This window comes from Oncorhynchus keta, chromosome 13 (assembly GCF_023373465.1).
Source record: "Oncorhynchus keta strain PuntledgeMale-10-30-2019 chromosome 13, Oket_V2, whole genome shotgun sequence".
In the NCBI taxonomy this organism is placed as follows: domain Eukaryota; kingdom Metazoa; phylum Chordata; class Actinopteri; order Salmoniformes; family Salmonidae; genus Oncorhynchus; species Oncorhynchus keta.
The window spans coordinates 47527470-47545380 of record NC_068433.1 but is presented as its reverse complement, the minus strand read 5'-3'; the positions used below and the strand labels follow the sequence as shown (position 1 = coordinate 47545380).

At 44.5% G+C, this 17911-nt stretch overlaps 2 protein-coding genes across 3 annotated transcripts; both read left to right on the top strand.

Moving 5' to 3' along the window:
- The first annotated feature begins 6767 nt into the window (after window positions 1-6767).
- snrpf (small nuclear ribonucleoprotein polypeptide F) lies at window positions 6768-8609 on the top strand. The gene is made up of 4 exons (XM_035784710.2): window positions 6768-6897; window positions 7191-7316; window positions 7728-7792; window positions 8314-8609. Exons 1-4 carry the CDS (start codon window positions 6895-6897, stop codon window positions 8378-8380), a joined length of 261 nt encoding a protein of 86 aa, XP_035640603.1. The 5' UTR covers window positions 6768-6894; the 3' UTR covers window positions 8381-8609.
- A 154-nt stretch (window positions 8610-8763) lies between these two features.
- amdhd1 (amidohydrolase domain containing 1) lies at window positions 8764-14848 on the top strand. 2 transcript variants are annotated; one of them, XM_052460377.1, is made up of 8 exons: window positions 8764-9019; window positions 9273-9379; window positions 10003-10094; window positions 10369-10646; window positions 13180-13405; window positions 13561-13779; window positions 13934-14094; window positions 14440-14848. In XM_052460377.1, the coding sequence occupies exons 1-8, from the start codon at window positions 8889-8891 to the stop codon at window positions 14543-14545; spliced, it is 1320 nt and encodes a 439-aa protein (XP_052316337.1). In that variant the 5' UTR covers window positions 8764-8888; the 3' UTR covers window positions 14546-14848. The 2 variants fall into 2 exon arrangements, with proteins under 2 accessions (XP_052316337.1, XP_035640399.1); XM_035784506.2 differs by having other exon boundaries at window positions 8766-9019; window positions 10030-10094.
- Window positions 14849-17911: the final 3063 nt, after the last annotated feature.

Here is a 17911-nt window from a genome sequence, read left to right as displayed (position 1 = left end):
TACATCGGAATTTAACCGCAACAGTTATTTTTATGTGTACTATGTCATCACACACAGACTTTTAGCACAGGTAAATTTGATGTAAACACATCAAATGCGCATATTTTACTTATGCAGATTTGAGAATATTCACAAGAAAATCTGTCACCAATTGGATGGAAACCCAGCTAGTGACCACTTTAAACTAAAGTAACTGCCCGGTGTTTCCAGATTTCTATGAAATATGACCTATAATAACTGACAATATGAGTGAAATAGTTTTCCTTCCAAGATGTTTTATAAATTATGTTAAAACAGCAGCGTTTCTGTGTTGGAATGGTGTGGGCATACCCCCAACAACAGAGTGGTGTGTGTGTACTGGACATTATAAATATTCACGCAAGTAAACCATTGACGGGCCAACTCATCCTCCTCTAGAATGCTGATAGGCCAGCTCATCCTCCTCGGGGAGATGACGTCATGTTATATGAGGAAATAGTAAGCATTTTTGAAACACCTGTTTGAGATACAAATTTGAGATTGAGGTTTTGACCTGTTTTTTCTCCCATTTATGTTTTAGCCACAAATACCAGTGTAGGATGAGTTAAAGTGAGAGAGATTTTCACTGGGCACTGACTTTACAATTGTGGAGTTTGGGGGCCTCCTGAGTGGCGCAATGGTCTAGCTAAAGGCATCACTACAGACCTGGGTTTGATCCCAGGCTGTATCACAACCAGCCGTGATTGGGAGTCCCATAGGGCAGCGCCCAATTGGCCCAGCGTCTTCTGGGTTAGGAGAGGGTTTGGACGGGCAGGCTTTACTTGGCTCATCGCACTCTAGCGACTCCTTGTGGTGGGCCAGGCTCCTGCAGGCTGACACAGGTCGTCAGTTGAACTGTGTTTCTTCCGAGACATTGGTGCGGCTGGCTTCCAGGTTAAGCGGGCGGGTGTTAAGAAGCAAGGTTTGGCGGGTCATGTTTTGGAGGACATATGACTCGAACTTTGCCTCCCGAGCCTGTTGGGGAGTTGCAGCGATGAGACAAAATCGAAATAGGTGAGAAAAAGGGGGTAAAATACAACAACAACAACAAAGAAATTTGGGGTCACTTAGAAATGTCCTTGTTTTTCAAACCTAGGAGGCCAGCATCCCAGAGTCGCCTCTTCATTGTTGAAGTTGAGACTGGTGTTTTGCGGTCACTAATAAATGAAGCTGCCAGTTGAGGACTTGTGAGGCGTCTGTTTCTCAAACTAGACACTCTAATGTACTTGTCCTCTTGCTCATTTGTGCACCAGGGCCTCCCACTCCTCTTTCTATTCTGGTTAGAGACAGTTTGCACTGTTCTGTGAAGGGAGTAGTACACAATGTGACATTGGAACACAGGAGTGATGGTTGCTGATAATGGGCCTCTGTACAGCTATGTAGATATTCCATAAAAAATCTGTCATTTCTAGCTACAATAGTCATTTACAACATTAACAATGTCTACACTGTATTTATGATCAATTTGATGTTATTTTAATGAGCAAAAAAATAGCTTTTCTTTCAAAAACAAGGACATTTGTAAGTGACCTCAAACTTTTGACCGGTAGTGTATATATATGGGGAGTTTGGTCACTTGGCTAAATACACTTCTGCATGGGCTATGTTGACAATATGCTACTGATGGCCTATCCAACATCCCAGCTAATTGGAGTGGAATGCAAGCCAATTGAGAATTATTAACTGATCTGTTTTATGTAGTACCAATTAATTAATGAACTACCCTGGCTTATGCAGAGATGATTATACCAGGGGTTGGCCTTTTAATTCCTAGATTAATTTTTAATAGCCTACCAAAGTCCTGCTTCCGTTTCCAAAGGACTCTTAAAGGGATACTTTGGAATTTTGACTAAGAGTTCCCCAGAGTCAGACGAACTCGTGGATACCATTTTTAGGTCTCTGTGTCCATTATGAAGGCAGTAAGAGGGTATTTTCGCGGGCCAATGCTAACTAGCGTTAGCACAATGACTGGGAGTCTATGCGGATCTGCTAGCATGCAGATGCCCATAGACTTCCAGTAATTGCGCTAATGCTAGTTAGCAAGCTCCGCTAGCGCTTGTTATCAACTTCCTTCAAACTGCACATAGAGACATAAAATGGTACCCACGAGTCTATCTGACTCAGGGGAAGTCGAGGGATAGGCTACATGCTTCCAAATATTGTGACATTTGAGCCAAATCAGTAACAAACAGTGTCTGTGTACATGTTGCCCTCGTGTGGTCAGTGCTGGCGATGAGCATTATACAGTAGGACAGTGAAGTCATGGAGCTGCATTGGTATTCAGGAATGATGTGGGGCTCTGACCCTCAATGCCACCCCCCCACCCCCTCCTCCTTTAGCTCCGTGATCTCCTGCTCTAATTCTTTGATAGGCCCTCAACCGCCTCCTCTCTGCTGCTTTCTGCTTCACCTCAATGAGCCCAGCATGGCTACTCTGCATGGAACACACCAGAGCAGACCTGCATACTGTCTAATATATTTAATTCTCTGTTTTGCTGAAAGCTCTAGTTCTCCTGGATTATATCCTGCACTTCTGTTTCCATCTTCCCCACGAGTCTTCATCCCTGCACATCTATTACACAGTAGACAATGGGACATGTCAGTGTTATCCTAGGTCATGCATGCAGCAGCTCATGATTACTGATAGTTTAACTATCCTTTAACAGTATAAGAGTTTTCCCATGATACATACCTACAGTGCCTTGCGAAAGTATTCGGCCCCCTTGAACTTTGCGACCTTTTGCCACATTTCAGGCTTAAAACATAAAGATAGAAAACTGTATTTTTTTGTGAAGAATCAACAACAAGTGGGACACAATCATGAAGTGGAACGACATTTATTGGATATATTTAACAAAAAAACTGAAAAATTGGGCGTGCAAAATTATTCAGCCCCCTTAAATTAATACTTTGTAGCGCCACCTTTTGCTGCGATTACAGCTGTAAGTCGCTTGGGGTATGTCTATCAGTTTTGCACATCGAGAGACTGACATTTTTTCCCATTCCTCCTTGCAAAACAGCTCGAGCTCAGTGAGGTTGGATGGAGAGCATTTGTGAACAGCAGTTTTCAGTTCTTTCCACAGATTCTCGGTTGGATTCAGGTCTGGACTTTGACTTGGCCATTCTAACACCTGGATATGTTTATTTTTGAACCATTCCATTGTAGATTTTGCTTTATGTTTTGGATCATTGTCTTGTTGGAAGACAAATCTCTGTCCCAGACTCAGGTCTTTTGCAGACTCCATCAGGTTTTCTTCCAGAATGGTCCTGTATTTGGCTCCATCCATCTTCCCATCAATTTTAACCATCTTCCCTGTCCCTGCTGAAGAAAAGCAGGCCCAAACCATGATGATGCCACCACCATGTTTGACAGTGGGGATGGTGTGTTCAGGGTGATGAGCTGTGTTGCTTTTACGCCAAACATAACGTTTTGCATTGTTGCCAAAAAGTTCAATTTTGGTTTCATCTGACCAGAGCACCTTCTTCCACATGTTTGGTTTGTCTCCCAGGTGGCTTGTGGCAAACTTTAAACAAAACTTTTTATGGATATCTTTAAGAAATGACTTTCTTCTTGCCACTCTTCCATAAAGGCCAGATTTGTGCAATATACGACTGATTGTTGTCCTATGGACAGAGTCTCCCACCTCAGCCGTAGATCTCTGCAGTTCATCCAGAGTGATCATGGGCCTCTTGGCTGCATCTCTGATCAGTCTTCTCCTTGTATGAGCTGAAAGTTTAGAGGGACGGCCAGGTCTTGGTAGATTTGCAGTGGTCTGATACTCCTTCCATTTCAATATTATCGTTTGCACAGTGCTCCTTGGGATGTTTAAAGCTTGGGAAATCTTTTTGTATCCAAATCCGGCTTTAAACTTCTTCACAACAGTATCTCAGACCTGCCTGGTGTGTTCCTTGTTCTTCATGATGCTCTCTGCGCTTTTAACGGACCTCTGAGACTATCACAGTGCAGGTGCATTTATACGGAGACTTGATTACACACAGGTGGACTGTATTTATCATCATTAGTCATTTAGGTCAACATTGGATCATTCAGAGATCCTCACTGAACGTCTGGAGAGAGTTTGCTGCACTGAAAGTAAAGGGGCTGAATAATTTTGCACGCCCAATTTTTCAGTTTTTGATTTGTTAAAAAAGTTTGAAATATCCAATAAATGTCGTTCCACTTCATGATTGTGTCCCACTTGTTGTTGATTCTTCACAAAAAAATACAGTTTTATATCTTTATGTTTGAAGCCTGAAATGTGGCAAAAGGTCGCAAAGTTCAAGGGGGCCGAATACTTTCGCAAGGCACTGTAGGTGTATGTCTGTTCATACAACCAGACACACACAAACACACACACGCTCACACAATGCCCTTTATGGCCTCTTAACACTCACCTCTGTCATCATGAAGTACTAGTGAGACTAGTGAAGGATCATATCACCTCCACCCTACCTGATACCCTAGACCCACTCCAATTTGCTTACTACCCCAATAGGTCCACAGACGAAGCAATCGCCATCACACTGCACACTGCCCTATCCCATCTGGACAAGAGGAATACCTATGTAAAAATGCTGTTCATTGACTACAGCTCAGCATTTAACACCATAGTACCCTCCAGACTCATCATTAGGCTCGAGACCCTGGGTCTCAACACAGCCTTGTGCAACTGGGTCCTTGACTTTCTGACGCCCCCAGGTGGTGAGGGTAGGAAACAACATCTCCACCCCGCTGATCCTCAACACTGGGGCCCCACAAGGGTGGGTTCTCAGCCCTCTTCTGTACTCCTTGTTCAAACATGACTGCGTGGCCATGCACGCCTCAATCATCAAGTTTGCAGACGACACTACAGTGGTAGGCTTGATTACCAGCAACGACGAGACAGCCTACAGGGAGGAGGTGAGGGCCCTCGGAGTGTGGTGTCAGGAAAATAACCTCTCACTCAACGTCAACAAAACAAAGCAGATGATTGTGGACTTCAGGAAACAGCAGAGGGAGCACCCCCCTATCCACATCGATGGGACAGTAGTGGAGAAGGTGGAAAGTTTTAAGTTCCTTGGCGTACACATCACAGACAAACTGAAATGGTCCACCCACGCAGACAGCGTGGTGAAGAAGGCACAATAGCACCTCTTCAACCTCAGGAGGCTGAAGAAATTTGGCTTGTCACCTAAAACACTCAGAAACTTTTACAGATGCACAATCGAGAGCATCCTGTCGGGTTGTATCACCGCCTGGTATGGAAACTACTCCGCCCACAACTGCAAGGCTCTCCAGAGGGTATTGAGGTCTGCACAACACATCACCGGTGGCAAACTACCTGCCTTCCAGGACACCTACAGCACCCGATGTCACAGGGAGGCCAAAAGGATCATCAAGGACAACATCCACCTGAGCCACTGCCTGTTTACCTCGCTATCATCCAGAAGGCGAGGTCAGTACAGGTGCATCAAAGCAGGGACCGAGAGACTGAAAAACAGCTTCTATCTCAAGGCCATCAGACTGTTAAACAGCCATCACTAACATAGAGTGGCTGCTGCCAACATAAAGACTCAAATCTCTGGCCACTTTAATACATGTAATAAATTGATTTAATAAGGTATCACTAGTTACTTTAAATAACGCCACTTTAATAATGTCTACACATCCTACATTACTCATCTCATATCGTGTTTATACTGTATTCTATACCATCTACTGTATCTAGCCTATGCCGCACGGCCATCCCTCGTCCATATCTTTATATGTACATATTCTTATTCATCCCTTTACATTTGTGTATAAGGTAGTCATTGTGAATTTGTTAGTTACTTGTTAGATATTACTGCACTGTTGGAACTAGAAGCACAAGCATTTCACTACACTCAAATTAACATCTGCTAACCATGTGTATGTGACCAATAAAATTTGATTTGATTTGATACACACACACACACACACCTGAACATGCTCACACAAACACATTAACATTGATGTAAAGACATCAGTATTTCAGTAATGTAAAGACGGTTTAGTGTAATTTCAAAGGAATTTCCACTTAAACCATCCCTTGCTGTCGGAAGTATTATTCATGATCTCAAGTTCAAACTTGCCAAACAGTTTAGTAAGAGTAAAGAGAGCTGCCAGACAGACCCTGATATGACAGTTTACCTCTATGCCATAAGTTCTTCATGCAATTCCAGACAAAACATATTCATTTATTGAAAATAAATAAATATTTTATTTGAAATTAAATGCAGATTTCAAATCTTGTTTCAAATGGTTTTAATTCAATTACAATGACCTTGGACACCAGTGGTTTCCATTGATGGGCCACTCCTCCTGGGACATGACCGAAGACTGGGTTTTGGATTGAAAACATTGAATTTGTTTATTTGCTGCGTTACATAGAAATTAGTAAAGCTTTATCTAAGTAGATTACATCCATTGATAGTAAATAAGTCACATCACAGCTCAAAGATTTTGGGGAAGTGGACCGAGGTGCAGTGCTCAACACGATAACCACTATAACCACCAGAGGGCGCCATTGTCCCATGCAGTCTTTTGAATAAAATGCAATCATTTGAAGATGGATATGGATAAATATAATAGTTTACTGTCCTTTACTTATCTATAACATTTTCCGTTAAAATATCTGCCGCAATGAGCAATGAACATGGAAATGTAAATCATGTCTCTTAATTTTTGCCACTCAGTACACTAGGTGGCGGTACATAAATATTTCGAGCTCTTCTCAATTGATTAACATTTGTTTTGGGTCAAAGTTGATTTGCTCCAGTTTCCTGGTTTCGGCGGCAATGCGTGCTCGTCTGGACGTTTTTGTGTCGAAAAGATAGTAAAGTACTAAGATATAATAGCACCACATTTCGCATAGCAATGGTGAGTGTTGATATGGTTGGTTATAATACAATTGCCAGGATCTTTTGAAAAGAAAAACGGATCAGCAGTTGAGTTGGGTGCCTTTTTCCTGCAAGCTAACGTTATCCCATTCATTCATTGCAGTGAATGAGCAGCACATAAAGTCATGTTGCAGATTGAAATTTAAAATGAGTTTCATTGCATGGTGATATACGTCTGTTCTTCCCTACACATGGGTCTGGACGTTCTATTTTGTACTATTAATTATTACCCATAACAATATTCCCACCGTCTTCCCATTGCTGTGTGTGTAGAGTTTACCTCTGAACCCCAAGCCCTTCCTGAACGGCCTGACAGGCAAGCCGGTGATGGTGAAGCTGAAGTGGGGGATGGAGTACAAGGGCTACCTAGTGTCTGTGGACAGCTACATGAACATGCAGGTGAGGGAGCACATCTGGACACGTGTGCTTTTAGAAACGCCGGTGTATTTACATACGCTAACGTTGCTTTCAATTGGATTGGATTGCACAAAAACAGTCCGTGGGAAGCCAGAAGTCACAAACAATTCCATTTCAGTTTACACTGCTGGTGGGCAGGACGATTAGTCATTATGACGGAATTTGAGACAATATCTAAAGGATTGTATTATTAAACAGACTTTCCAAATGTGGGTCTGTTGTAGACCCACTTTCTCTCTGCTTATCTCATGTCAAAATAAAAGTCTCCCACAAGTTATTCATTTTTTGTCCACATATGCAAGACTTGTATTTTGCACTAACCTGTGTGTGTGTGGCTGGTGCAGGTTAATGCCAAAGTAAATTTGTCATGTTTTTTGTCATTGGTTTCGACAGTTGGCGAACACAGAAGAGTATGTGGATGGAGCGTTGGCTGGTCACCTTGGAGAAGTACTTGTTAGGTAAATAAGAGCCCTCTTCTGGATTCTCTACAATGTTGCCTTCTGCCCCTTGTCCTTCACTCCTGAGTTGATCAAGATTGACAATGACTGTGTTCATGAAATATCTACCTCTCTTAAGAGCAGTGACCTGGGGTGTATTCATTAGTGTAGACTGTTTCAGCAGAAAGTGTTTTGCAACAAAAACAGGTTTCATATTGAACAAGTTCAGGAAAGTCCTCAAAGTCCCACTTCGTCTTGTTTGATGTGTAGTAAATAATACCCAGTTCAAGAAAACGATGAGGGAGGGAGGGGGGAGGGAAGGAAGTATTTGTTGAAATCAAATATTTTCTGCAATAGAATGTAACTCTATATTCTGATTTATTGGTTGAACTGCAAGTCAACCCTTTGATGAATACCAGTAGAAATGTATTCTCCCTGGACTTCTGTATCCAGCATACTTCTGGTGTGACTGATGCAGATGTTTGATAGTGGCTGTTCAGTGTAATTCTCTTTGATCTAAAGTGTGTATTCTCTACCCACAGGTGCAATAATGTTTTATATATTAGAGGAGTGGAGGAAGAAGAGGAGGACGGAGAAATGAAAGAATGATGGCGAGGATGAGACTTAACAACTGATGATCTGGATGAGTGTTTAAATCTTAGTTTTCATTTTCACTATGTGGAAAATTGACCCTTGGGGAAGCAAGTTAGTTTTATGTGTGAAACTTTCAAGAAAACAGTTTTTTTTCTTTTTCTTTTTTTCTTCTACAGTTTATGATCAGTATGTATTATCACTGTAGAAAAAAAATAAAAGGATGTTTATTGTACCCATTCCTAAACCTGCTGTATGGTGGTATTATTACAGGTTTGTGAGGGAGGTGATTGATGTGGTGTCTCAACCTTATTATCAAACGCTACACATTGAACAGAGCCTGTCAATCAATGTACAGTATTCCTCATTTTCAAAGCCCCACCCAGGATTTGGCTCTTGCACTTTGAACACTTGTTGAGCACATATTTACTTTCCCCCAAACCACTAGAAAGTGACAGCGAGGCGACATAGAGGTGACTTACAAAAGTAATTCAACATTTTTAAATTTAATTTCTACTATTTCAAAATGTCCAACAAACTTTTGGTAAAGAACGCGAAACAGGTGGTTTTAATTTGCAACAACGGTGAGAAGTTCCTGACGAAGGATGGGATGCTAAAGCTGTGTGTGATTGAGAACAGTAGTTTGGTTATCGGGAGGTAAGTCGAAACATTGTATCATTAATGTCCGATATAGGGCTCCAGATTGCAAAATTTTTTTAAATATTCAGTGGTTTGGCTACTAACTTATTGTTCGTTACAATTTGGTTAGAACGAGTTGACAGCGACTGTCAAACGTCGCAGACTACAAATCGTCCTAACGTGCTCTGAAAGTAAAATTACATTTTGGGCTAAACCAGATGTTATTCCACCGCAAACTATTGATTAAAAGAGCTGTGTATTGTTCGTGCAGCGACGGCCTGATAAAGGATATTGGACCAGCGAGCACCATTGATTTCCAATATGCAGGGGTCTCGTTTGAAAAAGTCATCGATGCAACTGGCATGTGTGTCATTCCAGGCAAGTATCAGTGCAATACACCACCCTGGACACTAGGGGGCGGTATATCTAGGTGTGCACACCGGTGTAAACATGGTTTGCGCTATCTGGGATCTTTAATCATAACCCTTTCCTCATCCTAAATTTAACCCATACCATTTTAAATGGCAACTTCAATGGGGTAGGGATGACCCAAGGATACTGGATAGCAAGAGCCATGTAAACATGCAACTTTGGCAACGTTTATTTGCCAAACGTTGTCGAACTGTGCAAATAGAATTGCCATGAATAGGGCCGACATTATTCCGTATTCTACAAGTCAGAGCACAGGAGGTTGGTGGCACATTAATTGGGGAGCACGGGCTCGTGGTAATGGCTGGAGTGGAATCAGTGGAATTGTATCAAATACATCAAACACATGGGTTCCATGTGTTTGATGTCATTCCATTTGCTCTGTTCTGGCCATTATTATGAACCATTCTCCCCTCAGCAGCCTCCTGTGTGTGTCAGATAGCCATGTTTGGTCTTCATAGCATATTTTTTATTTGAATGTTCTAAAACGTTAGGTCCTGCCGAATGCACCCCTGTTCTATTGATACAAATATTTTGAATCATGTAGAGAATTAGGTTTTACAGAAATGCAGTTGTGCTCTTTGATTATTGCGTTTCAGGACTGGTTGATGCACACACCCACCCCGTATGGGCTGGAGACAGAGTGCATGAATTTGCCATGAAGGTAAATATGACTTCCATGGGTCCTGTCCCCTCTGCCTCAACAGCTTGTAATATGACTCATCTTTCAGAGTAAAGCTTTATATGGCGTTTACACAAGCAGCCCAATTCTGATATTTTTTTCCACAAATTGGTCTTTTTACCAATCGCATCAGATCGTTTCACACAAGATCTTTTTCAGAGCTGATCTGATTTTTCAAAAGTCCAATTAGTGAAAAAATATCAGAATTGGGCTACCTGTCAAAATGCAGCCTAGGTAATGTTGTGTGTGCCTACAGTTGGCTGGTGCCACCTACATGGATGTGCACCGTGCCGGAGGAGGGATCCACTTCACAGTGGAGCACACCCGGGCTGCTCTTGCCTCCACCCTGCTGGCCTCTCTGACAGGCAGGCTGGGTCGGATGCAGCGGGCAGGCACTACCCTGGTGGAGTGTAAGAGTGGCTACGGCCTGGAGCTGCAGACTGAGCTGAAGATGCTGGAGGTCATCGAGACGGCCAGACGTACCCTGCCAATCAATATATCGTCTACCTACTGTGGCGCACACGCCGTCCCTAAGTACTGAACACACACTCTACACCAGTGGTACTAGGACCACCGGGGGTAGTTGGCCTATCCACAGGGGGTAGTTGGCCTATCCACAGGGGGTAGTTGGCCTATCCACAGAGGGTACTTGGCCTATCCACAGGGGGTAGTTAGCCTATCCACAGGGGGTAGTTGGTCTATCCACAGGGGGTACTTGGCCTATCCACAGAGGGTTAGTTGGCCTATCCACAGGGGGTACTTGGCCTATCCACAGAGGGTTAGTTGGCCTATCCACAGGGGGTACTTGGCCTATCCACAGAGGGTTAGTTGGCCTATCCACAGGGGGTACTTGGCCTATCCACAGAGGGTTAGTTGGCCTATCCACAGGAGGTACTTGGCCTATCCACAGGGGGTACTTGGCCTATCCACAGGGGGTACTTGGCCTATCCACAGGGGGTACTTGGCCTATCCACAGGGGGTACTTGGCCTATCCACAGAGGGTTAGTTGGCCTATCCACAGGGGGTAGTTGGCCTATCCACGGGGGTTAGTTGGCCTATCCACAGGGGGTAGTTGGCCTATCCACAGAGGGTTAGTTGGCCTATCCACAGGGGGTACTTGGCCTATCCACAGGGGGTACTTGGCCTATCCACAGGGGGTAGTTGGCCTATCCACAGGGGGTACTTGGCCTATCCACAGGGGGTAGTTAGCCTATCCACGGGGGTTAGTTGGCCTATCCACAGGGGGTAGTTGGCCTATCCATAGGGGGTAGATGGCCTATCCACAGGGGGTACTTGGCCTATCCACAGAGGGTAGTTAGCCTATCCACAGGGGGTAGTTGGCCTATCCACAGAGGGTAGTTGGCCTATCCACAGGGGGTAGTTGGCCTATCCACAGGGGGTAGTTGGCCTATCCACAGGGGTTAGTTGGCCTATCCACAGGGGGTAGTTGGCCTATCCACAGGGGTTAGTTGGCCTATCCACAGGGGGTAGTTGGCCTATCCACAGGGGGTAGTTGGCCTATCCACAGGGGTAGTTGGCCTATCCACAGGGTGTAGTTGGCCTATCCACAGGGGGTAGTTGGCCTATCCACAGGGGGTAGTTAGCCTATCCACAGGGGTTAGTTGGCCTATCCACAGGGGGTAGTTGGCCTATCCACAGGGGGTAGTTGGCCTATCCACAGGGGGTAGTTGGCCTATCCACAGGGGGTAGTTGGCCTATCCACAGGGGGTAGTTGGCCTATCCACAGGGGGTAGTTGGCCTATCCACAGGGGGTAGTTGGCCTATCCACAGGGGGTAGTTGGCCTATCCGCAGGGGGTAGTTGGCCTATCCACAGGGGGTAGTTGGCCTATCCACAGGGTGTAGTTGGCCTATTGTGGTGGCATTTCTCTGCTTTACCAAATGAGGAGAGTTACAAACTTCACACACCAGTCAGTTACACTTAAACTACATATTTTTAATAAGAGCTTTGCAATAGCCTTTTTGACTTTCAATGATGCGCTATCTATAATGAACCATTGAAAAGTACCAACAGAAAAGTACAAAGATGTTTTATAGGCAAGATACACCCCTCTCAAATTACACTGATGAACCACAGATCTTAGGAACAGTTCATAAATAAATACTTTTTCTTGAGAAAGGAGTATCCCTTAACATTCGCTATAAATTATCGTTCAGTTTGGTCCCTCAGACAAGGTTCTAATCTCATTCCTGGTACTTCATAGTTCAAAAAACACCAACTCATCCAATGGCATATATCAATTGTCAACTCTAGATACTCCCATCTCAAGTAAACCCCCTCTTGACCCCACTAAGTGTAAGATCAGAGAGGACATACAATGGTTCCAGACACTGCCATACACCTCCCCCCAATGTGAAAAGGAGGGAGTGACTGGCGCACAGACATTACGGAGACAAGTAATTGGTTCCCCATTAATCACGCCATCCCTTCACATGGTTTAAGAATAGGTAAAGACACATTCACATATGAAAAACAATGTTCCATTCTGCTCTCTCCCCTCTCTGGGCCCCAGGTGACTGAGCCCCAGCTGAGGGAAAAGTGCAACTGCCAACACAAGAGTCCAAAAGGATACATTCTAATGACAAGTATCTCACATAAGCATATTATGCAAATAAAACATCTTAATGATCTATGTTACCCAACTAAATCTGATTAATCTGCCACACTATCCACAGGGGGTAGTTGGCCTATCCACAGGGGGTAGTTGGCCTATCCACAGGGGGTAGTTGGCCTATCCACAGGGGGTAGTTGGCCTATCCACAGGGGTTAGTTGGCCTATCCACAGGGGGTAGTTGGTCTATCCACAGGAGGTAGTTGAGAAGACTCATGACACCATAGACAAGCTGGTAAAATGCACACGAGGTGGTACTTCAGAGGTATTCTGGACAGAGCAAAAATTCCCCATCCTGAACAGACACCTCACTTCCACCCCGTCATGACCTGTTGAGGTTATGTATTACATTCACCCACACCCATACAGCTAACCCTACTGACTTTCGTCCTCACTAGGTGTTATTAAATACCCACCCCTTCTGATTCTTACCCAGGGGTAAGACTGTTGCCGAGGCGACAACAGACATCCTTAAGGTCCAGTTGCCGCGGCTGCGTGAGCGTATGTCAGCGGGGGCCCTGAGGGTGGACAACATAGATGTGTTCTGTGAGCAGGGTGTGTTTGACCTGTCCTCCACACGCTCCATCCTGCAGGCTGGCCTGGACATGGGCCTCAACATCAACTTCCACGGAGACGAGCTGCACCCCATGAACTCTGCACAGGTACGCATCATCAACCAGCACCTCTCTTCTGTCACTGGTGTAACAACAGCTGGTTTACTACCTGTACGTATTATTTAAGTGTCTATGGTACTGTCCATCTCACTTAACCATTCCTGTATTGTGTGTGTGTGTGTGTGTTTCTCTGGTGGTGCTAGCTGGGGGCAGAGCTTGGTGCCTTGGCTATCAGTCACCTGGAGGAGGTGACAGATGAGGGCATCGCTGCCATGGCGACAGCTAAGACCGCCGCCATCCTGCTCCCAACCACCGCTTACATCCTACGGTTGCCCCAGCCACGGGCCCGAGACATGCTGGAGGCTGGGGTCATTGTTGCCCTGGGCAGTGACTTCAACCCTAATGCCTACTGTTGCTCGATGGTGGGTACCAGAGGACGGGGGGTGGAGGAGGAAAGTTAGGGGGGAAAGATTGTGGGGGTAAGTTCAATGAGTTAGTGGGAGAAGGTGAAAAGCCTATTCCTCTATATAGCGTTCCCTCTGTCATCATCTCTTTATCCCTCTCTGTCTATCCCAGCCGGTGGTGATGCATCTGGCGTGTGTCAACATGAGGATGTCCATGCCTGAAGCTCTGGCCGCCGCCACCATCAACGCAGCCTACGCCCTGGGCCGCTCTCACACGCACGGCTCCCTGGAGGTCAACAAACATGGCGACCTGCTGGTCCTCAACGCACCACGGTAAAGTTACTGTCAATAAATGCTACTATATTGTAAGAGCTGGCTTCATTTACTGGTCAGACACCACAGTGTATGTTCCAGTTGACTGTTGAGTCATCCAGCTGCTGAAAGGTTATCTTGTAATTGTGGTGAGGACTGTGTATGGCGTTGTCTAAAATGCAGTAGCTGTGTGAATGGAACCGGTTGGCTTGTGAGAGTGAAACTACCTAAGGTTGTCTTGTCTTGTCTTGTCTTGTCTTGTCTTGTCTTGTCTTGTCTTGTCTTGTCTTGTCTTGTCTTGTCTGTCTGTCTGTCTGTCTGTCTGTCTGTGTGGACTGACAGTGTTGTGTTGGTGTTGTCCGGCAGGTGGGAGCATCTCATCTACCAGTTAGGAGGACACCAGGAACTGATCCGCTACGTTGTCATCAGGGGCAACGTCGTCTACAACAACGACAAAACCATGGACTTCTAACTCCAAAAGTTCTTCCCCCAGACATAGTCTCACACGGCCCTTAGCCCCGTGGCCTAGTGGACAGGGCTGTGTGTCCCTATAAATGGACACAGCTCACAGTCAAGGTTTTGTAAATAGACAGTTAATATTAACCAGATATTCAATGTCAGTGGGGTATGTGGTAACATTTGAGTATCGGCTTTGAACCATTGTTTCTCCAATCTCCAAATTACTGTAGAGTTGGGTAGGGTTCATATCCAGTAAGTGTTTGTTAAAAATAACGTGATTTAAATGTTTTTCTTACCATAAACAAAAGTCTCCATACTTGCGCTGTCATTTTTTTGCCCTGTTTTAGGTTGGAGACCTTCTGACCCTTGGTTCCTCTCGTTCTTGCTCTGTTAATCTTTCGCCCTTCAGCTCTACACCCCTCCCCTTCCTGTCTCTCTCTGAGGTTGTAGAAGAGTTAGTAAAGCTAACACAGGTGAGTGAATCATTAGTGAGGAAGCTCAGCCTGTAGAACATGGTACTATCTGCCAGCTCAACTGATCAAGCATACCAGTAGTGTTGCAAGGGGTCTGTGCTCAGAATGATCCAGTAGTGTTGCAAGGGGACTGTGCTCAGTATGATCCAGTAGTGTTGCAAGGGGACTGTGCTCAGTATGATCCAGTAGTGTTGCAAGGGGACTGTGCTCAGTATGATCCAGTAGTGTTGCAAGGGGACTGTGCTCAGTATGATCCAGTAGTGTTGCAAGGGGACTGTGCTCAGTATGATCCAGTAGTGTTGCAAGGGGACTGTGCTCAGTATGATCCAGTAGTGTTGCAAGGGGACTGTGCTCAGTATGATCCAGTAGTGTTGCAAGGGGACTGTGCTCAGTATGATCCAGTAGTGTTGCAAGGGGACTGTGCTCAGTATGATCCGGTAGTGTTGCAAGGGGACTGTGCTCAGTATGATCCAGTAGTGTTGCAAGGGGACTGTGCTCAGTATGATCCAGTAGTGTTGCAAGGGGACTGTGCTCAGTATGATCCGGTAGTGTTGCAAGGGGACTGTGCTCAGTATGATCCAGTAGTGTTGCAAGGGGACTGTGCTCAGTATGATCCTGTAGTGTTGCAAGGGGACTGTGCTCAGTATGATCCTGTAGTGTTGCAAGGGGAATGTGCTCAGTATGATCCAGTCCTGTGTGTTACAATGGAGCATGGTTGCGCGAGTGCTAAAGAGGTGCTGCCACTCAAAGATGGTATGGGAAGAAAATCTCCAGAAAAAAGTAGACACTTAGTATTTAAATGAAGAGTTGCCTACAGTTAAAAACTAAGTGTCCACTTTTTTCGGGAGATTTTCTTCATAACCACTGCTCTGAAGTTGCAGGCCCCCCCAGGAGTTAACCACCCCCGCTTATTGCTCCAACCATCTTTGTGTGGCACTCTTGACTCAGAGTCCCAATAGGCAACCATGAGCCAGAGACAGCAACTAGGTTCAGACCTACAACCCTGTACTTATGGGGCAAGAGCCTTACACCAGAGCCACAGACTCCTTCACACTCCCCTCTGTATGTTTGACATAGAGAATTGTTGAAATGTACATTAAAGCATAAGATAGGAGGTTTGAACCCATAACCTCTAGGTAGGAGGCAGAGATTTAAGTACCGAGCCACTGACTGCTTCACATTTCTCCCTCTACTCTTTCTGTAACGGATAATCAATGAGGCTGTGTTCTATGGAAAAGAATGAACGACGTGGAAGGTGTGTTTCACAAGCCAGACTCCATCACACTTTTCTTGCACCTCTTTGTATGTTTGACATTAAGAGTTGCAGAAATTCACACGTGTAAGAGTTGAGGTTTAAACCCAAACTCAAGGTTATGAGACGGGTTCTAACCATTAAGCCACAACCTCAGAATCATGAGGCAATATTCTGCAGAATGAGGGGGCATTGGTGTGTTTCTCTTGGGGCACTCCTGTAACAGTACTAAATGATAGTTCACTCCTGTAACAGTACTAAATGATAGTTCACTCCTGTAACAGTACTAAATGATGATAATAGTTCACTCCTGTAACAGTACTAAAATGATAGTTCACTCCTGTAACAGTACTAAATGATAGTTCACTCCTGTAACAGTACTAAATGATAGTTCACTCCTGTAACAGTACGAGATGATAATAGTTCACTCCTGTAACAGTACTAAATTGTAGTTCAGTACTAGATGATGATGATAGTTCACTCCTGTAACAGTACTAGATGATGATAATAGTTCACTCCTGTAACAGTACTAGATGATGAGGTCACTCCTGTAACAGTACTAGATGAGGTCACACCTGTAACGGTACTAGATGATAATAGTTCACTCCTGTAACAGTACTAGATGATGAGGTCACACCTGTAACAGTACTAGATGATGATGATGATAGTTCACTCCTGTAACAGTACTAGATGATGATAATAGTTCACTCCTGTAACAGTGATGAGATAATAGTTCACACCAGTAACAGTACTAGATGATGATAGTTCACACCTGTAACAGTACTAGATGAGAGTTCATGATAGATGATAGTTCACTCCTGTAACAGTACTTGATGATGAGAGTTCACTCCTGTAACAGTACTAGATGATGAGGGGTCACACCTGTAACAGTACTAGATGATGAGAGTTCACTCCTGTAACAGTGCTCGATGATGGAGAGTTCACTCCTGTAACAGTACTAGATGATGTCACACCTGTAACAGTACTAGATGATGAGGTCACACCTGTAACAGTACTAGATGATAATAGTTCACTCCTGTAACAGTACTAGATGATGAGGTCACAACTGTAACAGTACTAGATGAGGTCACACCTGTAACGGTACTAGATGATAATAGTTCACTCCTGTAACAGTACTAGATGATGAGGGGTCACACCTGTAACAGTACTAGATGATGAGGTCACTCCTGTAACAGTACTAGATGATGAGGTCACTCCTGTAACAGTACTAGATGATAATAGTTAACTCCTGTAACAGTACTAGATGATGAGGTCACACCTGTAACGGTACTAGATGATGAGGGGTCACACCTGTAACAGTACTAGATGAGGTCACTCCTGTAACAGTACTAGATGATGTCACTCCTGTAACAGTACTAGATGATAATAGTTCACTCCTGTAACAGTACTAGATGAGGGGTCACACCTGTAACAGTACTAGATGATGAGGTCACTCCTGTAACAGTACTAGATGATGAGGTCACTCCTGTAACAGTACTAGATGAGGTCACACCTGTAACGGTACTAGATGATAATAGTTCACTCCTGTAACAGTACTAGATGATGAGGGGTCACACCTGTAACAGTACTAGATGAGGTCACTCCTGTAACAGTACTAGATGATGAGGTCACTCCTGTAACAGTACTAGATGAT